This window comes from Ambystoma mexicanum, chromosome 4q (assembly GCF_040938575.1).
Source record: "Ambystoma mexicanum isolate Mex_15411 chromosome 4q, UKY_AmexF1_1, whole genome shotgun sequence".
Taxonomy (NCBI): Eukaryota; Metazoa; Chordata; class Amphibia; order Caudata; family Ambystomatidae; genus Ambystoma; species Ambystoma mexicanum.
In genome coordinates, this window is record NC_090928.1 from 59,575,469 (window position 1) to 59,603,318 (window position 27,850).

The following is a 27,850-nucleotide window of genomic DNA, read 5'->3' on the forward strand; positions in this document are numbered from 1 at the left end:
TTGACTATTAAGATATGCTAGAGCAGCATATGTTACGCTGGGAGCAGCTAGTACTATATAAAAATTTGGTGAAAAATGGGGGCCAATGGTGCAAAAATCTTTTACATATTTCCCATGGTGCATTGCAGCAAGTTTCAGAATTGTAAGGCAGACATTTCTTTAAAGTGTTGCGAGCAGCTCTTATGAGAATTCATGTGAAAATGGAAAACTAAACATGCTGAAAAATAAATTAGGCGGGCAGGAGGGAATGTTTGCCTTCAAGGAATGTAGGGAGGGTGAAACAGGAGCAATTGGATAGTGTGAGTGTTTGGGGAGATACGATATGATTTATTATTTATAACGCGCTTAATACCCAGAGGTTTCTAAGCGCAGATCCAGGGATCGAACCTGTGTTACTCCATGTCGTCCTGCTTCCAAGGCAAGTACGTTGCCCCTGAGCTATCCTGCCAAGCTGGGGAAGACTATTTATTTCCTTTATTTTTCCTCTTTTTCGCGAGCAGAGTTACATTCCCAAGATCTGTTCACAATAACAGTGTTTTTAGGGTTGTTGTTGGAAACAAAAAGCTAGCACCAGGGCTTATTTGAAGTCTGAGGCGACCTTGGGAAGATATTTGAATTTTACTGCATTTCTGTCTTTAGCAGGAATATATAATGCAATCATTGGAATCCCAAGTGCAGGGGGGCACAATGATGGTTTTTCGTAAAAGGTATTCTCACCAGAAGCAACCATTTTCAGTGAGATTGTTAGAAAATCGTGTGAGAAAATCTAAACAAAAAAAACTTTTAAAAAATGTCTGATAAAAAATAGTAAATAAATGCTTTTTTGACCTAGTCCCCAATTATCACTAGGGGTCAACTGGCCATAACTGAAGGCCACTGTCTTATAATGGGAAAAAATGCCATGGTGTGTATCTTATAAACATATGAACAGGGTAGTACTGCAGGTTATGTTATGTTATTTTAGGTGCATTTGTTAAGCGCACGTTCGACCTGAGGCATCATGGCGCTGAAAGTAGAGAGGTCAGAGTACCCGACAACTATAATCCTAAAACAGGTAAGTTTTCAGTGGTTTTCTAAAAGCAAGATGGTTTACAGGCAGAGTGGGATAAAGCGTAATTCAACCCTTGAAATTCAGTGAAAAAACTTTAGTTAAGAGACAGTTAAATTAAAACAGTTTAACACAACAAACCCGCTGACATCCAGCAACAACAACAACAAAAACTTCTGTTAAAGCGATCTTAACGTAATGGTATAATGCAACAAAAACCTTTACATTTGTGAAGTGGAGCAGTGACACCACCTTAACTCTTAGCCCCTCTCCATGTTGCACAGCCTATGAACATTTTTGACTTGCTGGATGGATATGGATGACATGTTCCCAAAATATTATCTGGAATGTGTTGAATATAGTGTCCTGGAAAACCAGGGGGCACTGCAAGTTGTTTAATAATACTGACATGTGTGAGAACTAAAACAATATGAATTGAATATGTTACAAGTAACCTGCCAATGGAATGCCCTCTTTTGGACGGGTACATTAGCTCCTTCCAGGCTGCAATTAAATTGGGAGTGGTTCGCCTGTCCGGTGGCCTTGGTCTCTTATTAAATCATGAGTGGGGCTTCATATTGTTTCTGATCAGAATATTATGAGAGGGGCACTTGCTACGGTTATTGAGGTCTTCTAGTGCGATCGATTCTCCACTTGATTTAATAATCCTAAATATATATTGGCAGGAGGGGATATCACCATTACAGTTGTTTCTAGAAAATCTTATTTTTATTCGTGCTTGAGTGGCTGATTGGTACTATTGATGTTTATGTGATGTTGGTAGGTGATTTGAATTCTTTTTGTACGTCTGACGACCTTCAGATGGATGAGTTATGGCTACCTCAATTTTCATCGCAACAAGTGCTGAGTAAGGAGGTGCAGGATTAACTGTGGGCTGCGGCTCTCAATTCGTTGGGTCTTTTAAAAATAAATTGCTGTCATTCTGGGGACCCTGTCGACTTACCTACTTGGCACAAAGGGGAATGCTTCAGCAATTTTAGACTATATTTTTGTTAATGATTTTTTATATTATAGTTGTTCACGTTTTTGCACCCAGGACACAATAATGAATGATCACAATAAGGTCACAAACCATTTCAATATTTCCTTAAATAAATCTGTTTTTACTTCTTTAGTTATTTTAAAGGTAAAACTGAAAAATAATTATATTAGATGGAATGGACAGGCAATGAGTATGTTTCATAGCAAGCGTGAGGAGGTTGTTTTTGCTGTCAACCGACGATTGGAAGTTGGATATTTTCAATTGTGCAAACTTCCATGGGTTTATTGAAAGTACATTAAATAGTGCTTTTCCATATAAAAAGTGTAGAAGGACCACACCCAAGATGTATTTGATAGAAGGGCCTGTGAAAGGAAAAATCTGTTCAGGTGTGAGATACTTAAGGTGAAGAAGATGAAAGTTGATATTGCGATTAAGGAAAAGGAAATATCAAACACAATTGGTTAAATAATCCTCGCGTGTCTATGTTGAATATGAACAGGGACATTATTTTGGGGATACTGTCTGTCCTCCCGGGATGATTTTAAATTTTGGAACATAATTAATACCCTGGGCTGTGTTCAAGAAGTTGCTCAGTTAAATTCAATTTTTTAATTAACTTGGATATTTTTAATCCCTGTACAATTCTCCCAAGTAGGATATCTCTCCTCAGCTGAGTTTTGTCACTCTGGACATGGGAGGAGAGATTTGGTCTCCTATGATCTCCTTGGAAGGTGTATTGAACATTATTAAAAAAAATCGAGCTCCTCCTGGATGCATGACCTAATCATTTGTCCAACTGCCTTTTAAGACAGACGCTCATTTATGGCTGACTATCTTGATGATTTATTTTAAGAATATTTTATAGAGGGTCCTTGCAATGTCTGAGCAAACGCCTTATGTCATTGCTATCTTTTAGAAGGGTTTAAGAACTGAGCCAAAGAACTATCGCCAATCACCATTATGGACGTGGACAGTAAGATCTTCACCCCCATATTATTAGAGCCCCGGATAAATTGGGCAGACAGAGTGGGTCAGCCTAGAACTTTCCAGATGGGTTTGAGGAAATCTCATAGCACGACTCTGAATGGTTTTCGTCACAAGTGTTGTCAAGATCTGACGTGGGACAAAAAGTACACCTCTATCTTTGTCGTTTCCATCGACCGTACTTCAGCTTTTAATCAAGGGCATTTGTGGAAAAAACTGGACAGCTGGGGCATCCCCTCTGGCTTATTGAGGCTGATTATTGGGCTCCATATGAATTCCAAATTCAGGTACGGTTAGATGCGCAAGGTCATTTATCTGAGAGGATTTACACAAAAATGGGACTTAGACAAGGTTGCATTTTGGCATTTGTAGGTATCTGACGTCGACCAGTACCCGACAAATGATATCTTCATCGGACCAAAATTGGTGTATTTTAGATTTCCCTGCCTGGCCTATGCCGATGATTCTCATCTCACAATTGCAACCCAGTGGGGTTACAGCGGTCGTTGAACAATTTTGCTGCTTTTGCTGCTGACAATTCACTGATTATTAACCTAGCTAAAACAAGGATACTTTGGTTCACCAGATCAAAAAAGGTTTTGTTTTTTAATTGGGTTTTAAATAAGTCTTCATTGCTGAAGGTTGATAGTTTGGTTTATTTGGGGTATCCTATTTTTAGTAAACATAATAAAGCAGAGATTACTGAATGTTTGACAAATACATTTATGACCTTGACTGGACAGATGATTAGGATCTAGGGTAGTTGTTCAACAATTCCATTAGCTAAATTTTACGAGGAGAAAGTTGTCCCTAAAATCATTTATGGAATAGAGGAGATGCATTGATGGGAATTGGAGTTTTTAGAGAAGTGCAAGTTCTTAATATAGAGGAGGGTTCTTAGATCACCTAACTGCATCCCAGTGGTGGCAATCCATCATGAGCTGGGATTAAAATCCCTTCTCGTTAGGGCCAAATGGCATTACCTTTTGCTATTCCATACATTTTTGGATCCCACCTTTCATTCTATACATACTGAAATTGCCATAGAGGTGGCCTCGCAAAGTGAGACCTCTATCTCTTCTTTTGTAAAGTAGTGCACAGGCTTTCTTGCTGAGGTTAGTTTGGGGCTCACTAAAAAACTCCAACATCCAAAATACTGCAGCTGGGATGTTCCTGAGACTAAACAGAAGAGATCACATCCCACCAGCCCTGAGAGGTCTACACTGGATCCCAGTAAAACAAGGCATCAACTTCAAAGCCCTCAGCATCACCCACAAATCACTGCACGGACAAGGAGCTTAATTGCTCCAGGCCAAGATCAACCGCTACCCACCAGGAAGAAAAATAAGATCAACCAACAACCTCCAAATTGAAACAATACAAAAAGAGGAAATTTGGATGACCCGCATTCTCATGTCTAATCGCTAATCTATGAAACCCAAACTAATAACCTTGCTATTAATTTCACAATGATTAAGATAAAATGGTCACCACTGGTCCCTGTTCCTGACTCCTTCTCCACCATACTCCACACTTCCCCCAAATGATCTAACAGATCAGAATAATCTCACAAAAACACACAACCACCATGAAATCGACTACCACAAACAAACGTCCGAACCACTGGACGTTGCCACTGCAGAAACAATAACCCGAGTGCGCACATTCCAAACACTCATAGAAAGCAAACTTGCACAAGATGCCAGCTCCTCCTAGTTCTACAAGCACCAACAGAAAAGCACAACCTCTATCCTACTCCCTCTCTAATTTCCCCAACCCACTTTCTTAAAGAACCATGTGAGCGCCTGTAGACCATGCCCATTGTAATGGTGAGTGATATAAGACAATTTAACTACCATAATATATAATATAATATAATATAATAACTACCATAATATAACATCTTTGACATGGAATACGGGGAAAGCCCCCAATGTAATAGCAAGAGGTCTAATTCAGGGGAAATCGCAACACAGAAGACATGGAAAAGTCCAGAAATGTGACATAACCAACTGTTTGTTAAGAGATCTCACAACAGGCACAGACCATGGACATCAGATGATTTCCAATGCTCTCTCAACTGGTTACAGGCTTGTCAGCATCTTTTAACAGGTTATGATGTCATAAGTGATGCGTTATTCTCTGACACCTAAGGTAGATTGGGATTGGTTAGTAGGATAGGCTACAAATAGAAGTTATCTATCTGGTCACTTCACATGTGACCCCCCTCTTAAATGTTGCAAATACAAGCATGTCAGGTTAGTGCATTATAATTGGACAGTGCAACAAAGTGTGAGCTGGTGCGGAAGGTGGGTCGGGATTGGTCAGTGAGGAACTTCTTAGTTATGGCATTTTGGACAGTTGGCAGCCCATGAGCAACAATGCAAGGTGATGAGAACAGCCCCAAAGGTGCTGTCTGTACCAATAAGATTACAATCTCTGATCCAGTCGGACTTGAGCTTAGTACATTTAGCTTTCATCCTGGTATTATTTAGTATCAACTGTCCTACACATTGATTGGGAACTAAGGTCTCTGTCGGGATAGGCATTGTCCTCACTCTCAGGCCACGTGAGTAGAGACCACTGGCTTGACTTTCCTGCTCTACATTTAGAAGGATTTTTAGCATTTATGCATGCAGGTTTCTAATCTGACAAAACTGTTTCTAACGTCTGACTTTGTATCTTTGAGTGTCTATGTGAAACTCCCTCTCCCTTGATAGCTTTGGGTTGAACACGTGCACCGGCTACATGGACAGTCTGTGCTGAGCATTCCTGCTAAATCAGCAAGTCAGGCCTCTCCCTGAGTTCTCGAGCCGTCTCTGTGCTTTTCATTCATGTCAATGTGGCTGCATCTTCTATTTTGATTCTTATGGCTACTTATGTTAATTGCATTCAGCGATGAGCAAACTGAATGTCTCCTTCTTGTGCGTCTAATGTTATAGCATAGCAAAAATGACATGTCCTCTAAGTGGATCAAAAGCAGGAAGTTTAATCTAAGTGTCTGCTGTAAGGAAGGCATGGTATCAAGGTAAGACAGACACAAGTGATCACAGTTCAAGGGTGTTTATTAAACTGTAAAAATGGGTGAGGTAAACGCCTATCCTAACCCTAAATCAAAGATGGGAGCAAGGTACGACCATCAAACAATAATAATACAGTCCTATTGGTGTCTAGTCAAATAAAAAGGGCCTATACTAAAATAAAACTATTGCCAATCCTTACTGCTATGCTACAAAAGAGTTATGGATAATTTCCACAAGAAAAGAAAGAAGTGTCACAAAAGGATAAGTCTGGTTGGTATGGTCGTGGCAAAATTATATGTCAGGATGTTCAGGCTGTTGACCTCCCTTCCCCACCTTTTCAGCCGGGACAAGGCAGTTCAATCGAGCATAGCACACTCTCTGGCTTCTTCGGCTCAATGACACAGTTCCATTACCTGCATCAGGGCCTTCTGTGCCCAAGTCTCTTTACGTATCAAAATCTCTTGATGCAGAGGGCCTGATGCACCAAAACAAATGAAAAGCTACTTTCCTCTTACAAGCACTCAAGTTAGGTGATTCACTCTTCACCCTGGATCTCCCTCAGCCGGATTCATATCCCTTTTATACCACAATTGTTACTTTGGATCCCACTCTTCCGGGCTCAGATCCTTCCTCTTAAACAAGCGGTCTCCCTCAGCCGTACTCAGACCAATTACAGTTCATATTAGCTATCAAAGACTTTTGAATGTGCACAGGATTTGGCTTGACACGTTGCAGGACCACTTAAATTTCACAATTCACATTTCACATTTGCCACCGCTCAGTTGGATACCTAACAGAGACCTTCGAATGAGCACCAACGTGATGCCAGACCACTCTGTATTTGGTATCTATCTTGGCTTCAAAAGTCACTCCTTGGATGTTCAATTATATTTGCATCGCTCATCACATATGCTTCACAGACTGTTTCTTAAGATTGCTTCATATGAACTTGCTGCTTGCAACCTTGGTTCTAACACAAACTGGTCTGCTATCAGTCTTCTGACTCACCAGCTGTGCTGACTTTACTGCGCTGCTTTGTTGTAGGTCAAGGACAGTACCGCAGCGGCAACCTCTCCTCCCCGCCTTGGCCATAGACGCGGGAGAGCCCCGAGTACCTCTGACAGATAATGCTCCTTTCTTCAGCTTTAATTATTCAGGGTCTTATGTCTCTTCTTCTCGACGGTTTGTGAAAGTAGCAGTTTTCCTCCGAAAAGGTGAAGGGCACTTCCCTCCTTGCAACCCTCTCTGGTCTTGCTTTCTTTCTCCTCGTATTAAACCACCATCTCGGAACTGCTACTTCCTTGTGTGTTTTGCCTTGCTCAGAGTGTGCTTTCATGTTCCAGCATTTAATCAATGTGGGGAAGTGTGATGGAGGTCAGGTGTGTGTAATTATCAGTAATTGCCTGACTCTGCCTGACCCTTGTGTTGGGACATGTCAGGTATAGGGCTCGGTTGGTAGTCTGTTTCTCTCACGGGGAGCTGTCTGTGAGAAAGTGTTCATGTTGGAAAAAGGGGGGGAGTGGTTCAGTTCCTAAGTATCCTACCTAGTAGGATGGGAAAAAGGTGTTACCGATAAGGGGATACCGTATCTCACCATCCGGTATCCCACACCCACTCCCCAAAGACCCCCCATTCAGGTGATCATTTCGCACTGATACACCCTCAGGAACTGGATCAAAAAGTGATGGCTCTGTCCTGGCCACCTGCCTGCTTCTTCCCATTCTTTTTCCCATAGAAAAAAGGACCTTGCCATGATCATGTGCACAACAAGAACTGCTGGATGGGCTTGCACCAAATTAGAAACTATCTCACTAAAATGAGATGAATACAAAAAAAGTGGAATTTTACAGCTGCAGTGAGGTAGGGGTAATGGGTGTGGCTGAAGGCTATGCCTACTAATTGAATTTAAGGAACCGAAACATGCAATATTGAAAGTGGACTCCATGCTAATGGACCCCAACAAAACCTATTGGGGCAACACATTAAGGGTCCACGGCAAAAGGCAATGGCTAGTGTGCCCAAAACAAAACTTGGGGTGTGTCCATGGCTAGTGGGCCCGTTTTAGAAACCTATTGGAACAAGATGTAGATGGACCACAGCAGAAGGCAATGGGCTCCTAGTGGGACCAAAAGATTCATATTGGGGGAACATGCAGAGGGAAAACGGCTGAAGGCCATGGCCCGTAAAAAAACCTATTGTATAACAAAATCCCTGAAATTCACTGAAAAAACTTAGTTAGGGTTCAGTTAAAAAAACAAAGCCCTTGAAAGTCAACCGATGTGGGAAGCCATGACCAGCTTAACTCAGTGAGTTCCCATTGCAAAGCCCTTGTGATGTCAGTGATGACGTTATTGATTTCCAAATTTGCGGTCAGGCGGCTTGTTCGCTTGATGGCATCCCTAATCTCCTCCAGACCATCGACTGGGTATGGCCTGAATGGCTGTCTGCGAGTAACATTTCTCACATCTGTGATAAATAAACGATGGAGGGGAAGGGCCTAAGAGTGAGGTGCATCTGTCGTGTCTCAGTATTTCGGATGTAGAGTCATGTTGGGGTCATGAGGGCCATACCTGGACCTCTGTCTTTAATGTCATGTTCACAAGCTCTCTCTTGCATCCTGTTCCCTCAGTCTTGCTGGAAACAGAGATGTGAATCCCATTCAAGCCTCCCTCCTCTCAAAGTTTCACGCATTGGATATCCTGAACGCTCCTCTCACACCTGGGGCTTTTCCATGCTTTAATCTGGCCTCTGTGCTGATCCTCACTTCCTTGCTCTCAGTCACAGGCTCTGTGTCAAAATCTGCCAGCTGCCAGCCCTAGGATTGCTGCTGTGATCGTCTTGCTGCACCAGATTCTTGCCCTCTCTAGCTGACCCCTTTTTATCTGCCATATCTATGACATCTGAAGACGCCATCTTCTTTCACTTTTTTAGTGTATTAGGTGTCACTTGCAACACCTATAAGCCAAAACTATAGAATACAGATAGGGAGGAATGGTACGTGAGGAGGGGCATGCAGCTTGTCAGTGTTGTTTGGTTATGTGCCCACCCATGACTACCCATGACCATGCTAATCCCTTTGGCCATCCCCACCCAATCCCTGTCCCTCCCTGTTCCTCATGGGAACTCTTTGAGCTCGCTTTAGTCAAGCCTTACCATCAAACTGTGTACTCAAAATGCCTGCCATTTTTTTTTAAAGCAGTCTTCTGAGAGTTATTGACTTAATTGGAGTCATAAACCGGCTACTTGTCTAATAAAAATGTCTTACCAGGTCTGCCTTTAGCCACTTGATTTATAAGCACTCTGAGTGTCCTTCACTGAAGTCCTGTTCAGAACAAGTATTGACAAAGCCAAAAGGTGTGGCTTGTGTTTCAATATTAGGCATTTCCCAGGTACTACTATTAAATGCTCAAGTACTCGCACCATTTTGCACCTGCAACCATCAATGTCCTGTTAATACTACTACTCTCTCGGGAGAATGGCTCAGCGGCAACGTGGTCGCCTTGGAAGCAAGACGACACGGAGCAACACAGGTTCGATCCCTGGGTCCGGGCTTAGAATCCTCTGGGTATTAGGCACGTTATAAATAACCTATCATATCATATCATACGGCTGTGTCTGTCAACTTTCCCATGCCTACACAAAAGCCCAAACTGTTGGCATTGCTAATGCTTGTTATTTTGGCAGTGCTGTTGATCCGCATTCATGGATTTTGGCATGTTTTAACAACTATTAGTACCCAGCAGGTGGCAGCCTCACAGCCAATGAGGAGACTCGGAATGGGGGCATTACTAGACGGTAATCCCACCACTCTGAGCCTCATCAGCGCTGGATGCCGCCATCTTCCCTACTGGGGAACTTGGCAAGTCCTCCAATCCCCTTGCCCCTCCTAATCCACAAATTCCCCCCACCCCCAATTTACCTTATCCTTTAGGATCCTTTTCTGGAACGGATGCACTGGGAACACTTGTGCCCCCAGTGCGTCCACTCCCGATCTATGACACAGCGCAATGGAAAGGACGAAGGGACTACGTGTACATCAGCCATTTTCTTTGTTGACTTTTTTCTTATTTTTTTAATGGCCGACATGGAAAGGGAGAAGGGACAACGTGTAGTCCCTTCACCCTTTCCATGGCGGTCATTTACTTTGTTTACTTTTTCTGTCATGGAAAGGGAGAACAGACTTCGTTTCTCCTTCCTTTGTGGCCATTTTTCTTTTTTCTTTTTTCAATTGTGAAATGCTGGACAATTTAGCCACTGAAAAAAAACAGCTTTTAGTACTTCGGACGTATGGCCTGGGGTGCTAATAGCAATAAATCCCGTGTAAGGGGAGCATTACTGCTTCGGGTAATGTCCCGGGGACTGTGTTTAGGTCCTCACTTCGCTCGGGCCTGTAACTATGGGCACGGGGCATTTCCTGAATGGTAATGCCCCCCTTGCTCTGGGCCTATTGCTCAATTAGTGTAGTTTGCGCTAACATAATGCACCATTCGGAATGATTACGGTGCACTTTGTCATGGTCCATATGCCTTATTCTTTTGTCAGGAGCTGGCAACATCCTTAGGGCCTGATCACGACTTTGGTGGTAATGCCGCCGGCTAATAGCGCCGGATCACAAGTTCGGCGGTAATGTAATTCCCCAGTCCCCATTGAGCCCATTCGGGAATGCCCCATTCCCCATTGGGCTCAATGGGGAAAATTCACGCTCTTACCGCCAGCGGATTTCCCGCTGGCGGTAATAGCACAAATTGTCGGCGAATTTCCCCCCAGCTCAGAGCCGGGGCGAAATCTGCTGAAGTCCTGATTTGGCGGACCATTAAATCTGGCGGTGATAGCGCTACCGCCGGATTTAAGGGTTACCGCCAAAGTCGTGATCAGGCCCTTAGTCCTGTGAATCTGATTGAATCATTATAACATCTTGTGCTTCATGTACATGGCCTGAAGGCCACCGGTCAAAGTGAGTGGGAACTGTTGGGAACTGATTTCCACAAATTTTATTTTCTTCTGTCCGCATTTCCATCACTTCTTAAATTTGGAGCGCGTTTTTAATGTTGCTCAATTAGAGGTGCCTGCAACCTGTAGCTTCCCAGTGTGCGACGCCCATGATCTCTTTCCATTGACTATTCTGGCAAGAAGAGGCCAATGATGCAGAGCCCGAGAGAGATCCCTGTACTGTGCCAATACTTATACCATCATTATAAGCTCCAGGTGAACAGGTAAATGGGTCGAATCCTTACTCAGAGAAGAATCCCTTCACACCATTGGTGCTTTACTATAGAGTTCTGTATCGGCCAGTCTATGCAAGATCAGGTACAGACATATTGCAGAAAACACAGATATGAGAGCCTTGATTTGGTTTTAAAAGGACATTCAACCTCCTAGGGTGATATTCACTTAAGTGCACTTAGTTATGAAACCAAGACTATGGTCACTGGGCACTTACCTTACATATTCCAGTGTTGTCATCACAGGTGTCTGCGTGGCCAAAGCATTGGCAGGGTTCGCATATCCCACCGACCAGGGTCCCATTAACTCGCCTGTGCCTGGGCGCACACGACTGCAAGAAAGACAGTATGAGTCACCACCAGAAATGACTTGGAATTTATGTGGATCTAGGCAGCGATAATATTAAAGCGAAGAGCAGAAGGACAGAGAGAATGAAATTAATAATTTCTAATGAAATCACGAAGCACCTGGCACTGACCTTAGTTTTATTGCTATAAGTTGCAGGGACAGAGGAAGAAATAGCTTGGATTTTCTTCTGAAATGATGGCAGAAAAGTAGAGAAAGAACAGAGGTGACAGTGAAAAGGTGCAGTTTGAAAAATAGAAGGCGAGATTCATGAGGACAGATAAAAAAGTGTGTCTTTGAACATGCAGTTAATGTCATCATGCAGTTCTTTTTTTAACAAGCAAGCAGGTTCCTTTATAGGCATCCAAACAACGTAGAAAATATCAGCGTTCCCTTAAATGTTTTTTCCCCGTGGGTCTTTCAATCTCTCCCTGTTTTGTTGTGGGTGTCGTTTTCGAATGATTTTAGTTCCATAACTGAGTTTGCATGCAAGTCAACAAACTTGGCCACCACATTAAGTTTGAGATCACTTTTGACAGTGGACACTACTTATAGAGCGATTGTACAGAACGATTATATTTTCAAATGAGTGATAGACGTCATAAGAGGGGGCCAGAAACAGAAGCCACTGGTGCAAGGCTTAATATTGATGCATTGGCAGAATATTTTGGCTCCATCCATTTAATCTTAATCTGCTAACCCTATTTTTATTTCTGTGGTCATCTGCATTATGAAGCAGGGAAGAGCTCCGAGTGTTATAAAGTATTTAACTTACCCAGACCCAGAACAGATGTCCCTTGACCTTCCAGCCCAAACGCCCAATACAATCCCCTAATCCATCAACAGCCTCGTGTCCCTCCTCTTCCTCAAAAATCATTTACTTTCAGCATTCTGTAGCAGTATTGCCAACTGATGCCCACTATTCCTTCCTCAACCTCCCTTCGAGCTTGCCTCACAACAGGCAAACTACTAGTGCTGGGAGATGTTGACATCTGGGAGAGCTACTCTGAACCTGGACTTTAAACTCCATAAAATGTTTCCCACCCATGACATAACTCCCTACTCCTCTGCATCTGCTCATGACAAAGGTCACTTCCTGAACCTTGTGGAGTCCAGAGCCCACCTGTCCTCCAATGTTCTTGGCTGCACTAATGGCCGAATTTCTACATAAGACAGTTCTCCATGGTGACAGCAGGAACATTGACCTGACATGGGGAGCACCCATTCAAATCTAATGCCAAGCATGTCTTTACCCACATCAAGATTCTCCTGCCAACTTCCTTTCCTGATAGAAACAGCAGTCCTCAAATACAGCTTTTCTTTTGAAAAATTAGGCAAGTTTTACATGTTCATATATGTTTCAGTGAAGCTGGTTCATTGTGGGTCGCTTATTAAACAGATTGCTAAACATAACACCATCAGAGTGGGATGGGGCGACCAGTCAAAAAAGCCAGAGCCACACTTCTTGGGAGGTCTGAGTTATATTCTGGCGTGTCCCTGCATTACTGGGGGAAACAAGTAAAACACCGCCCATACTTTGAAGGTGGGGTTGGCATGGGATTTGCAGAATGGAGCACAGGGCAGAGGGTGGGATGCTGGATGCAATGGGGAGGTGGGAATCTTCTTCTATAATGTTTGTGCCCTCTCCCAGAGGAACGGGGTGGAAACACATGCTGTAGATGTTTGTTAATGGCTGTTCTGGGGTTTAGGGAGGGAGCTGAGAGAGGTGACAGAAGCAATGAAGGTTTGGGAAAGGGGATACTGCCACCAAAAAAATGAAAGAATATGAAACTTATACTCACATCCTTAAGCCTGCCGCAAAGTGCGCAACGCCACTAATCAAATGGAAATTCCCACCTACTAAACGGTTTATTGTACAGTAACTCTGTAACATTGCATTTGACCAGCTAGCACTTTCTTGTGCAGCTTACTTTCAAAGTAAACGACCAGCCATATCAATTGCTTCTCACCTGTTAACAATGGAAGTTTCACATCAAACTGCAACCTCATACCTTCGCCCCTACATTCTACCCCCATAAATGAGGCCAACTCTCTATTCAATAGCATAGCTTACAAAAACAGGCAACCTCATGATCCCTCAATGCACCTACTCTACCTTCACCCCCAAACACAACTGATTTCACAGCTATCACAAAACACAATTTACAGCTAAAAGGAAACTGCATCAAAAATGAAAGCACGTTGATACCATCTAATCATTAACCTTTTCTTGCCCATTCAAAGATCTTTAAAGAGACTAAAATAGTGTATTGATTATGTCCAACTGAGCCAATCAAACATTCCTGGCAAACAAATTAACCTCCCACCTGTTCTCGCACTTACAAATAACGCATTCATATGTATTTCCCTTTCTGCAACGTCTTGAAATCACATGCTAAAACATTTGACCAAACCTCTGCCAATTTCACTTTCTTTCCCACCCCTCACAATATCATCCCTCTGGCCTGTGAGGAACTCAGGTTGACAACAACCAAGACAGACACAAGCGATCACAGTTCAAGGGTGTTTATTGAACAATGAATGCTGCATGTAGGGTGGAAAAACACCTAATCTAAACCTATATCTAGGATGGGAGCAATCGTCAACCATCAAATGAAAAATAAGGCAGTCCTAGTGGCATTGTGTCAAAATAAAAAGAGCCTATCCCAAGAAACCTATTGCTAAACCTCACAAGTAATACAAACAAGGGGTGTGGGATAATTCCCAAGAAAAGAAAGAGCGTTTTCAAATAATATGTCAGGATGCAGTAGCTTGGATCTCCCTTCCCCAAATTTTGGACGCGGGATAAGATGGGATGTTGGAGCACCAAACAAAACTGCAATTATCTGTGGATAAGTGCATACCCTCGTATTAATAATTTGTGCAAATCATGCATAAAAACGCTGCATAATCCCTTCCAAGACAGCAACCCTATTTAAAGGGTATATGTTTTAGACAAAAAACAGCATGTCAGAATTCATTTATTTTAGGTTTATTTGATCATATTTCATTCATAAAAAACATTTACAAGAGAACAAATCAAACACAATAATAACACATCTATAAAAACCAATTGTCAAGGACACACATTTTATCACACCAACAAAAAAAGCTTGCATCTCACATATCATTCCTCAAATACTCTTTCATCCCCATACATACAAATAAACACCACTCATACTTGTGCAAAAGACGCAATCTTGATAATTTTGTTCTGTAGCTCAGAACATCCCATCCCTTCGGGTTGGTATCTTAATTGCTCAAAAGTGCCTAATTAACAATATTCTAAAAGTAAAACAATGGGTAAATGTTCCAAAGTAGTTACTCATGGACACATATTGATTCCCACATTTTGTCTGTCTAGACCCAAGTTAAAGCCAACTCTGAGAGGAGTAGGCTCTATGGTGTTGTCAACTCGAGTTTCGGGCTGCTATACAGTTTCTGTCTGGTGCACCTCATCAGGACATATACATTACAAACAAAAAAACACAATTTAAAAGAGAATTCAAGTTGATGTGAATTGAATTTTTGTTAAATTTTCAAAAGCTAGTTTCTTTCGCTTCACAAGATGTCAAATTACAGTGAACCAAGTATGTTTCTCGGAAAGCCGCTTCCATAGTGTAATGGCTTCAAATCTAGTCTCTTCATATATTATTGGCAGAACCCAGCCAAGGCTAAAGTTCCTTCTCGGTTGTGATGTTAATGTGTCTTTTTCCACCAATAGTGTTGTTTTCTATCCGCCGGATATACTACAGGCCAGTTAGTTCAGGAGCTGTAAGCCATCAACACATGGGGCCTCATTCCGACTCAGGCGTTAAGGGGTTTACGGCGCCGTAAACGGCGCTGACCCTTAACTCCTGATTACAAGGTTCCCTTTGCGGGGTGGCTGTTTGCAGGCGTTAAAAGCCATGCCGCAAAGGGACCTTGGCGATAATTACGGCACCGTAAATTACGGTGCCGTAATTATCGCCTTTCCCCATTCCCATTATGCCCTATGGGGCAAAAATGGGAATGGGGAAGGGGCCATTGGTGAATGGGGAATTACTGCCCCACTCACCTTGGAATGGGGCGGTAATTCCGCCATCTACCATGGCGGAATTGCAACCTTAGCGGCATGGTAATAGCACCATTGTCCTCCGCCAAGGTTGTGATGAGGCACATGGTCCCTGTCTTCTTCACCAAAGAAACACTGGATGTGAACAGTGTCTCCCACTCAAGGTGTCTGCAAACACTCGTGTATTTGCTTGTCTGTGGACCAGCCGTCTGTAATTCAGGATCTTGGAGCAAAGCACACTCTCTGGCTTCTCCAACACGAGACAACATTTCTAATGGCAGCTCTCAGGACACACTCTCGAGCTTTCAGCCATCAAGCCCATCGATGGCCAAGTCTTGTTTCACTTGAAATTCTCTTGTCTTCGAGGACCTGACGTGTTAAAATAAAAAAACAAAAGTTCCTTTAACAAATGAAAAGTTTGTTTCCAAGTTTTACTGAGTGATGGGTTCACCCCTCGGTCCCCCTTTTCTGGGCGTTGACCCATCTCGTATCGTAGTCCACAAATCTTAATATTGTTTTAAACAGTTCAAAACACTGTTTATTGGAACTTTAGACTTTTGCCCCGCTTGGGATTTGCTTTCCTTATTTTCTCATAGTTTGTCGAACAACGTCTTTCAATTGTATAGGGATTTTACTAGACCTCCTGTACGACCACTTTGCCCTCTTTTAGCGACTCTCCCATGGCCTTTTTGTACACGTAGTTTTGCTCAAATTGGGATCAACCAGAGTCTCTCAAATTAGCACCCACTTGGTGCCATATTGCCTGTGCAGCTGGTCTCCCCTCAACACTTCTTACAGTTCTGTTAAACAGTTCACTAATCTTGGTTAGAAATTGCCACTTTGCACTTCTCATTCAACAAAGCCCGGTTCTTATCGATTCTCTCCTCGACTCACCGCCTGTGATGAACTGCTTGGCTTTTGTTCTTCATTGGGGTCAAGGCCGGTACCACGGTCGCAGGAGCTTCCCTCGCTTCTGCTTATCAGCGTAGGCTTGCCCTGTGTACCGTTGACATCTGCCACAAGACACTGGTGCTACTGTTCGCGGTTTTAGGCTCTCTCCAATGAAGGTTCTGTGGGACTGGGGCGTAAAGGGCAAGGTCATTTCTCTCCTCGCCACCCTCTCGATTCCTGACACCTTTCTCCTTCGCTTGAACTGCTGCGTCTGCTAAGCCGTCTCGTTGTGCTGTCTGCTGTGCTCACCTTGCTCGTACTGTGCTCTCTGGTTCCACTTTTTATCCCTTTGGTGAAGCGAAAGGGCTGCCAGGTGTGTGTGATTCTGATCAATTGCATGACTTTGCCTGACCCTTGTATTGGGACAGGCCTGGCAAATGGCTCTGGTGTTAGTCTGTTGTCCTTTGGGTTGTGCAAAAGTGTTCGTGTTGGAAAAGGGGGGGAGGGGCAGTGGTTTGGAACATCCTACAGAAAAGGATGGGGAAAAGGTGTTAAAGTAAGGGGGATACCATGTCTCACCCATCAGTGTCCTACTCCCTCTCTTTGAGGACCCCCACATCCAGGTGATCCTGCCTCACTGGTCCACCCTCAGGATCTGGATCCAATAGCAGTATCGTGTCCTGGCCACCTGGATGACACATCCGCAGGGACTAGCTAGGGAGACCCTTCAGGTTTCTCACAGGCCTCAGACTTGGCACATCTTCTTGTCCTCCCTGGCATTCATCATAAGCTTCTTCCACTCCACAGTTATTCTATAATTTGAAAACAATCTACCCCAGCTACACATTTTCAGGAAATCACACATCACCCTTGACTCATATGTGGTGATCTCATGTGACACAACATCAAACCTCTCCATCTAATTTCTCATCCTCTGCAAATTGAGTCTTTCACGTTTTAAAAAATGTTATAAATTCACCTGCTTCAAAATAAAATCATAATTATTATAAAGAGCATCCGGCCAGTTCCCTGCCTCTTTAAAGCAATGTCATAATCAATGTTAATATCCCATTCAATTGTGCTTCATTTACTGACAATAGAAGGCAAACACACTCATCTAGCCCTGATGGGATTTGATGCAGTGACTACAGGTCGCACACAGATCCTTGAAACAAGTTCTTAACTTACTGATCTATCTTGCCAGTCCTCCAAAACCCTCAACGTATAGGCAGGTGATAACCAATCTTTGTATAGGTAGTTTCCCCCATGATAACAGTGTTTGTACTACACTGTTTAATTCCATTAGACAAATGGATGATGAGGATGGCCTCAAACCAAAAGACTCCAAAATGTCCCACACACATGAAGATTCAAAAATGTCCCTGAATCCCCTCCTCATGCTCTCTGTGCCACCCATCTCCATCCTAGAGGTAAAAGTGACCAACAACTTTGGAGGTTCATATCAAATAGGTATTGTGAACAAAAGCGCAATCTTTTCACCATGGCAAGACCGTGGATGTTCACCCGCCATCCCCAATGAGCGATATGCCAGAATAAAGGAGGACTAATAATTATTCAAGTGGGCTGTGATAACATCCTATCTATGTCAGGGAGCTGTAAAGAGGAATACAAGAAAACATAAGGAGAGCCCATCTCCAAGGGGTTTAAGAACAGCAGGAGTTAGGAACTATGGCCAGTGGCACACTATGAAATGAAGGGGCCACGAGCCGAGCCCTGGTGAAGGCTCCCCTAAACCTCTGTCTTTATTAAAACAAACTTTATTAGGTTTTCAATAAATAAATATATAAATATTAACGGTTCCATATTATCTATCTTCTAACTATCTATATCTATAAAACAGAAAATCAGTTTGTTTGCTTGTTTGTTCTGCATTCAAATCCACACCTTACTACCGGTCTGCACCAAATTTTGCAGTTACCTGTTAGGACCGTCCGTATGTCACTGGCTACATTACATGTAGATACCCGACCCTGTTCTCCAGATTTCAGCCCCTGCACACATGAGACGGTTTCCTGGAAGCAGCAAAACATCAAGCAAGTGGTAGAAGGATAGGATAAAGCTCATTGTAACTGTCTCAGTACCAGGAGCAAAACTTGAGGTGCCTCAAAAACCACATTTCAAGGCCCTAGGATGCACCATTTCTGAGATATTTGCACTGCAATGCAAATCAAACATACTGAACCTTGCCAGGGTGAGGCGACAGGTGGGGAGAGTGCAGAGAAAGTCCCATCATGCTGCAGCATGCCAATTCTCCCCTCCACGTCTTGTCCGTGATTGTTAACAATTGATGAGAGTGTTATCATGTTTGCCTACTGAACCCCAGCACCAAGGCCCACACAAAGGCCCCTGTATGGCCTTGGAGCCTATCTCTTCCTGTTCTCTCCTCAGCGTGGTGGTCGCTGACCTCTTCCCACCTCCACCACCAGCCCACCTACCCCGCATCTCGTTCTGCCTGCAGGTAAGCCCATTTGGGCATCAGAACGCATGATGGTGCATTATGCAGCATCATTTCACATCCTATAACTTTTGTTACACTGCTGGCTGCTATATCATGAAAACACATGCAGTCTGCAAGCACTTTGTTGCATTTTCAACTTTACGTTATGGCTGCCATCATCCTCCGCACCAGAGTGCCTGCGACGGTTGCCATGGAGCCAGAAACGCAAAGCTCCTTATTGGCTCATTGGGTGTTCATCTCGGTCTACCAGGAGCGGGCAGGCGAGGGAGCCGGCCAGCCCCCGGCACCAAGGCCCACACAAAGACCTGCTCCTTCTTCTGATTTATGGATTCCCTACATGGTTTCTGTCCTCTCCACTTTCTCCTCCTCACCCATTCCTTGTGGCACTAGATGGGAAGTGCTCTTGGCTTACTTTGCATATTCCAAATGCTCTATTAATGTCTATCTCAGTGGACCTATCATTGCCCAGGGCTCTCAGCCCAACCTCCTTCTTGACAGGTGACTTCTATCTCGTCTTCAACTCCCACCCCCTCTCTTGCCACCCCTCCTTCCCTCATCCCCCCTACCCACCCAGTGGCGGCACCCCACCCCTGTGCCCCCCCTCACAAATCTTTCAAAGAGGGCATCCAGCTTCACTTAGCTACCCTCAATTTTCGCTCTATAAAACATTCTTCTGACATCTGTCACCTCCTTGAAGACCTTGAACTTGACGTCCTTGCTCTCACTGAGATGTGGTTCAAGGCCAGCTCTGTCACTGCTTTTGACACTGTTCTCCCTGAGAGCTACAAGGTCCTGCCCAATCCCAGGCCCTTTCGGCCTGGTAGTGGAGTGGCTCTGATTTTCCCTGAGTGGGTTCCTGCCTCCATTATCATCATTCAAACCTACTCATCCTCTGAAAGCCTAGTCTACAGGCTTTCTGTCTCGCCTACCTTCTCTCTTACTCTCGCTACCATCTACAGGTCCCTCCGACCTATCCTCTAAGAATAGGCTGACCTGTGCTCCTCTCTTCTTGCCTCCTCCCCCAAACTTATCTTCCTTGGGGTCTTTAACAACCATCTCAACTCTCCAGATGTGGTTACTGATCTCTTGATGAGCTCTGTGACACTCTTTGCCTCGGTATCCTTCCCTCTGGCCCAACCCATTATGCCGGACACACCTTGGATGCATTCATCTCAACAGACATCCCTCTCTCAAACCCTCTTACTACCCCTCTCTCCTGGTCTGACAACTATCTTCTGTCTTCCCACCTTAAACTCTGGTCTCCTAATGATGCCTCCGCCCACACTGCCAGTCTCCTTCTCTGTCATTCGACCGATGAAGAGTGTGTCATTCGCTGCATTTGCCTCGTCCTTCATCCCTCCTCTGCCCTTGTCATTTGACTCTCCTTCTGACTCTGTACTAGCGAATCTCCACCTCTCTATCTTTAACATCCTGGACATCCTTGCCCCCATCTTGAGGATCCGTTTGAAGCCTCCTTCCAAATGCAAATCTTGGTATGACTCTCACTTGCCAGCTTTGAAATGCAAGTGGAAAGCTGCAGAGGGGAAGTGGCAGGCATCTAGCTCATCCTGTAACAAACTGGCTGCTGCCTACTCCAAAGGCAATATCGTCTTGCCATCTGCTCCAAGAAGAGGGCTCATGTCCAAGCCTGCATCTCTAAAGTCACCAATAACATGGCTGAATTCTTTAAAATCGTCAAGGAACTTGCTAATGCTACAGCAGTCTTCTCCTCTCCTCCTGCCTCCTAGGACCTCTACTCGGCACTGGCCACCCACTTTTCCTCCAGAACTCTGGACATTCAGTCCTCTCTGTCATCTGCCCCCCCAATCTTGCCTCCCATGGCCCCACTCTCCCCCCATACTCTCCTCCTTCTCTCCGATTGCACCAGATGAGATCTCTAGAGTTGTCCGCTCTATGAAAGTCTCCTCTAAACAGGTGCTCCCTGCTCCTCCAGAACCATGGTTCTCTTGAGGCTGGACTACTGCAACAGTCTCTTCCTCAACCTGCCTCTTTCCTCCCTTTGCCCCCTTCAACTAATCCAGAATAGGACTTCAAGATTTATCCTTGGCATCAAGCCCAGGCAACATATCTCTCCAGCTCTAAAATCTCTCCACTGGGTCCTGGTGATGGCAAGGATCAAATTCAGGACCGTTTGCTTCATCGAGAAGGCTGTCTCGTGCCTTGCACCTCTCTACATCTAGCTTTCCCTCCCTAAATACCTCCCGGCCAAAGTCCTTTGGTCCTCTGGCTCCAACTCTCTGCAGGTCAAATGTTTCTCCAAGCAGAGACTGGAATGTAGAGCCCTTTCCTCAGCTGGTTTCTCCCTCTGGAATGACATCCCTGCCCCCTCAGATTTGAGCCGGATCTTCTAAAGTTCTGGAAACTTCTCAAGACTTTCCTTTTCTCCTCTTCCTTCTCTCTCCCCCTCCCGTGCTAACTCACCCTCTGCCGCTGTGACTGGGGCCTGGTCCCTTCAGGGTCATACAGGGGCCAGACCACGCACTACCTGTCTCCCCAGCATCCCTTGCCAGCACTTGCCTTCGGGCTTTCTTTCTCAGACTAGCCCAACCTGGTCCTCCCTGTTCACGGCACTCATCCTCCCATCCCCCCTCTTCCCCTGGCACTAGCCGCCAGGCCCATCCAGCACTTGCCCGCCCCCCACCCTTGGGGTACCCCACTCCTGCACATCTCCCTCTACCGCCTCCTCTGCACTTACCACCTTGTCATGCATCTTGTCTTGTGGGACCTGGAAACACTTGTGTATGGGCACCATACAAATGTCTAATAAAAATAAACCTGTGCAGGCTCTTTTTCTAGTGGCTCGAATAACAGAAGGGACAAGAAATATGAATGCAAATGTAGGGGATGAAACAAGAGGAATAACAGAAAAGGGGAGGTAAGAGGGAAGGATAAGAAAGTTAGGCAGAACAAATGTCCAAAGTGTCACCATATTCCAACCCAATCATCTGTAAAGTTTGTTAAATGTACCCCACATCTCATTATAGCCCTCAATTATTTCTCACTTACGGTTGGAGACTTTTTCCCTTGCTGATAGTATCACTGAACTATGTAGCCAATCTTCATACAATGGTTTACCTTTGTCCTTCCAAAAATGCAATATTTGTTTTTTTGCTTTTATAAGGGCTCTTTAAATCCATTCCTTTTCACGTTAGATATACCTTGTAATTTTGGAAATAAACCCAAAATACATAGAATTGGTTATCTTGGGAACGTGAGGTCCATGACCAGATTTATATGTTGATGGGCTACCTCCCAAAAGTCTCTTACTTTCTTGCAAAACCAAAACATGTGGCTATTAGAACCTACTTGTTTCTCACAGTACCAACAGAAAGGTTATGAGGGAGTAATTAGCCAAACAATTGTTTGAGGAACCAATATAAATAGTGGAAATCTTTTGTTGTGTGCACGTAGGTGATGGTCTTCTTTCCAATGCGATGGCCCGGCACATATATGATTCCAATTTAATTGTGTTATCTTTTTGACAAGATCTTCCCATTTCATTTTACTTTGCACTGGTATTGAATCCATCTCAGTGGATGTAAGGAGATAGTATATTGGTACTGTAGAGAGAGCTGACACATTTAAAAGATTATTTATTACTGTAGCGCCCTGTATTTTTTGCATTCATGGGAGAGAATAGATTGCCAATAATTCTTTAATTTGCCAATAATTATGTTGCTCTCTTGAACTCAACTTGTATTTAAACTTGAGGAATTTGAAATCCAACAAGGTATTATCAAGTACTTGACATATTTTCCATATGCCTGCTGTTTGCCAAGTTGTCCTTGAGATTACACGGTTGTCAATACAAATGGCCTAATTATTCCATTAACAGGAGTCTTTAGATAGGAGGTATTTTGTCTTTCCAGAGTGGTTGTTTCTTTTCAATTTTTGGATAACATGCTTAAACGTTGGATGTGTGATGTGTGCTGGCAAGTTCTTATCCATACAGAACAAACCATCTAATGGAGTTGGTTGAGCAGATACTTTTTCAATATTTACCCAATTCAGGACTTCTTTTGCATTTACATTAACCCAATAAGTGAGTGTACGTAATGTTTATGCTATATGGTATAGTCCTATTTAGGGGAAACCATCCCCCTCTTTCCATATGGATGGAGCTGGGCAATACTCTCAAAGGTATTTTTACTTTGATGCCTTCTCCCCACACGAGGTTACTAACATCTTTGCGTTTCTCAGATATAATTCTAATGGAAGCATGTTAAAAAGGTATAACAACTTCAGAACAAGGGTTACCTTGATTACCTCTATCTTGCCCTCACAATGTTAAGTTTAATCTTGCAATTACTGGCACAAGGTTTGCATTTCTGATAATTTTCCCAGCACATTTCTAGTTGGAATGTTGTGTACCTCTCTCGTTATTTGAATACCTAAATATTACAAACTCGGATTTATCCAAATCAATCTGACTTCACCAAATACATCCCAGCGAAATGAAAGCAACATTTTGAACTTCCCAGTCTTTGGAGTGTTAACCTTAAAATCAGACATCCACCAAAATTGATCTATGACTTCTATTGAGTGCTGAAATTACACTTTGATCAGATATCAGCACAAGCAGATCATTGGAGTGCGCAACAGAATCTTTGATTCACAAGGTCCAATTTTTATTCCATTTATGTATGTTTCATTCCTGACTAAAACGGCTAATGGTTAAATAAGTAAGTCCAATGAAAGGGGGAGAACAGGCATCTCTGCTTGGTTCCTCTTTTAATAGCAAACATCTCAGATGTCACCACGTTTACAGTAACTTGTGCTCCAGTCCAGTGATATAGTGCACAAAAAGACACAGGAAATTAGAACCACATGCAAGCTTGCTCAAAACTGATTGACCCTATCAAAGGCTTTTACTGCGTCAATGCTAATTTGTGGCAAGTGGCTCTTTTTTTTATTTTTTAAATGTTCTACATCTATCAACCCTCTCATTGTCGAAGTTATTGCGACCAGTTATAAACCCTTTATGATCTTTGTGAATCAGAAGGAAGGAATTTACATTCTTGGAAAGGCACACACTGCACAAGAGATACCACGGGTTGCCTGGGCCACGACCCATGTGCAATGTGCCTGTCCCCCGGTGCCCAAATGTACCCGGCACCAGTAATATTTTGATGTGCATGCCTGTAGCAGAGGCATCTTTTGGTGTCATGGGGTGAGCAACTCCTGAGAGAAAATTAGCAGTTTAAACAATGCAAGGACAGTAGTGGCAGGTCAATATTTTTAGCAAGTGATTGAGCTTATGGGGTTCCATGGAGCTCTAATGTACAATTGATTATCTAAGCTAACACATGAACATAAATCAGGAGATGCTATGTCATTAACAGTAAAAAGTCGTATTTTATAAAATGTTCATGATACATGTGTCCTCATCATATGCCATCATTGCCATTGTCAATTTCATGCAGCTGTGTCCATAATATATGCAGGCATTCCCAGTGTAAAAAATGTTCATGTAGCTGTGGCCACAATCTATGCATGTTTGGTCACTGTAATTTTCTTTAATGAATCTAAGGCCACAATCTATGCCAGCATGGCCACTGTAAATTATTTTACGATTTTGTTGCCACAATCTATGCCAGTATGGTCAGTGTAAATCACTTTCATGAACTTTTGACCACAATCAACACCAGAATTCTTTAGATGAAATTGCACAAACACTATAAGTCTGTATTGTCGGTATGGGTAACTTTCTTGATGCCCCCTTGGCTGCCAAACAAACGCAGGCGTCGTGTTTGCACATACACACACACACACACACAAACACACATCACCACATCACACAATAAATCATGACACCCAACAAACATGATTGGTCCCTCAGATGGTCTTGTTTGCATCCAGTGTGCATATTGCAAATAAATCACTCTGTTTGCGTTTGTAAATACATTGCCATCTGTAAATAAAACAGTCTCTCACTCTAAATATAAACAATTAATCAGTGAGTAAATCACCTCATTCTGTAAATAAATCATATATGAGAAAGAGGAGGGGGTGAAATAGCACCAATGTGGTTTTCTGGCTGCATTGCGTAAACTTACAGTACATTTTCGGAACATAAGAATCAGTACAGTTTTTAATATTTTTAAATATGTCTTTGAATGTGATTGATGCATGAAACCCTTCTGAGCCTGTAATGCACACTTGGCGTGGTGCTCATTTAATTTGTGACAACACTCACCATAGCACTCAATATAACAGTAAAATATCTGAAAACCACAAACCATATACACTCATTTAGTTACCTTTAGGACTGAGGTGTGGGGCTTTTGCTGGCTTCCTTGAGCAGAAGGCGACGTCTCATTTCACCGGCTGCATTCCTTTCACAGCTTATAAATGAATTGCTTGTCCACAGGAGAAATTGCCACCAATGCATAATAGTTTGGAGCATCAGCCAAGTTTATCACCCTTACCTTCAGTACTACAGTCCCACCTTGTACTGTCAGGACCTCTGCTACAGAAATGACTACAGTCGAAGAGAGAAGCTGGCAGCATGATACCAACGTGCTCTAAATTGTCATTTGGCCACTTTTAGCCAGTGTTGTCTATGCATTAGGGTGTATGAAATTCACACACGGGTGTATGTTTGTGTAGCTGAAGAGACAAAGGAAAGCAATTCCATCTGGAGAACTACTAAAAGAAGTAATCACATCATGGAGCCCAGTGGGAGGGTGAGACCAGTCTTGGTCACAAGCAAGGGATGCTTACCTTGTATAGGGGAAAGAAGTATTGAACCAGAGGAAAAGCAAGTAGTTAGAGAAAGGCCCTCTGCAGCGAATCATGTAACCACAGAGACAATCCAGTGTGAGAGGCGAAAGGATGAGAGTCTCAGGAGACAAGGAGTGGTGTCCTGTGAGCGAACACCCAAGAAGAGAAGGTCAAGAGAGGGAAGGGGAAGATAACAAGTCCAGATTCTGAGTAGCAGTGATAGGGGGAGCCAGTTGTGACAAGAGTACTCCTATATGGCAGAAAATGTAGGCAACCATTGCATTGTGGGCTTGCAGTATACATCCCCAAATTCTTATTAGCAAGAGGCTGTGTGTAAACAGCAATAGAGAGAGAAACATTGGCCCGTGGGACTTAAAGTCTGCATTCCCATATCTTTCTGACTAATAGGCTGTGGTATGGAGAAACAGTAAGGTCAAGAAGCGTTGAATTTTAAATTGAAGTCTGTGCTGCTAAATTCCTCCCAGGAAGAGGCTTGTGTATCAGCCTTAAAGCCAGGAAGATCAATCACTGGAAATGAATTGCAAGGTCCCAGAGAATGATAGACAGAGTAACCAGATTGACCTCTGGGAATTGAAGTCCATTATCCTAGAACGATATGAGAAATAGAATAATAGACCACAATACCCAAAGGGCAATCGTGTTTCTAAGTTCCCACGATCATCAGTGGTGGAGACTCCAGATAAGAAGAAGGCAGAGTCTAAAAGGAAGTCCAAGATCCCAAACGTGTCTAAGAAAGAGACTCTGAGATGATCCTGCTCTGGCTGGGAATTGGCATGTATGTTGCCTGCGCAGCTTGAGCCATATCTGAGCAACGTCTGGCTATTGTTACATATGCGGCCCCGCGACTGGCACGGTTCCCGGGCATTAGATATTCAGCTCTCTATAAGGCCAGGAGATTCGCTGCTCCGTGCTTACAGCGTTGGCGGTTGGCCTGGAGATGCAGCGTTTCTGTGTACGGGAATCAGAATGTGCATCCCGGTCACGTGACTTGCTTGCAACGTGTTATAGTTCACGCAAACTCTGCCTCCCGCTGAACCCATTTAATCGCTCATCTCGCTCCTGAAAGGCGCGTCTAATTAAACATTACTTTTTCGGTCTATTCCTTGTTACCAAATCCTTCATTTATGACTTCGGACTTCTTATTGGACTTCCTCTGCTTGTTCCCTTGCTACACGCCCTCCTGGATGGACTCGGACTGCCTACGGACTCCTCCTTCTAAACCCCTAAGTATGTCGCCTGCCTGTTTCCGAATTTTTGCATTTGGTACTTGTCGTGTGCAGCGTCTTTTCTGTCATTCCCGGGTTGGGATTGCACACACGTTACACTGCTCTCCTCATCCAACCTCAGGCACGCTACCCACTCCTGCCATTTCGCCTGGCTCCCGTGCTCTCCCACGAGCCTACCGAACAAACCTAGGGAAGCGCCCTCCTTGTTACAGTCTTTCCTCAGTTGTAGTACCCTTGGCTGACTAAGCTGCAACCCAGTAACCATCCCCTTCAACCAACCTAGTGGAATCTGTTTTGGACCTCACAGTGTCTTGTGTATCAGCGGTGTGTGTGTTGGACCATCTTTGTGCATTTCTGGACGCTATCCTGTTACCTTGCACCAACCCGGCTCTAGCTGCACTCCGCGTGTCGCCCGGGGAGATATCCTTACTAACCTTCTCATTTTTTATTTTACACGGTCGTTGTTCCATATCCCTACAGTCTCCTTCATTTCCTTTTAGGGTAAGCTTTCCTTGTTAACAACTTATAAAGGGTATCCTGTATTACCTGTGTGTTAGTAAATAGATCTCCATTTCCCTAGGGTTTGTCTCCTTCAGTACTACCGTTCCTATACCATTGCTCTTCAGCTCAAGGCTTTAAGGTATCCTCATTGCTATTAGGTATACTGAGTTTAGGCTTGTCACCTGACTGCTCTAATCAGTTTCTTGTTTCCTTTACAGCCTTGGTGCAGCGGTGTGGTATCCTGCTCTTTAGGGTAATCAACCCCTCTATCTGTTATTACTTACACAGCAGAGGGGTTTATTGCATTA

At 43.7% G+C, this 27,850-nt stretch overlaps 1 protein-coding gene across 7 annotated transcripts in view; it reads right to left on the reverse strand.

Annotated features, from left to right (window-relative positions):
- Nucleotides 1-27,850, reverse strand: part of LAMA2 (laminin subunit alpha 2) — a 3,027,572-nt gene that overhangs the window by 1,528,291 nt on the left and 1,471,431 nt on the right. For 4 of the 7 annotated variants that reach the window (XM_069607473.1, XM_069607470.1, XM_069607474.1 and 1 more), the window contains exons 16-17: nt 11,760-11,816; nt 11,499-11,612 (exon numbers count right to left, since the gene is read on the reverse strand). In XM_069607473.1, coding sequence (XP_069463574.1) covers nt 11,499-11,612; nt 11,760-11,816 — 171 coding nt within the window. The remainder of the gene's footprint in view (nt 1-11,498; nt 11,613-11,759; nt 11,817-27,850) is intronic. The other 3 variants (XM_069607476.1, XM_069607475.1, XM_069607471.1) reach the window with 1 other exon arrangement.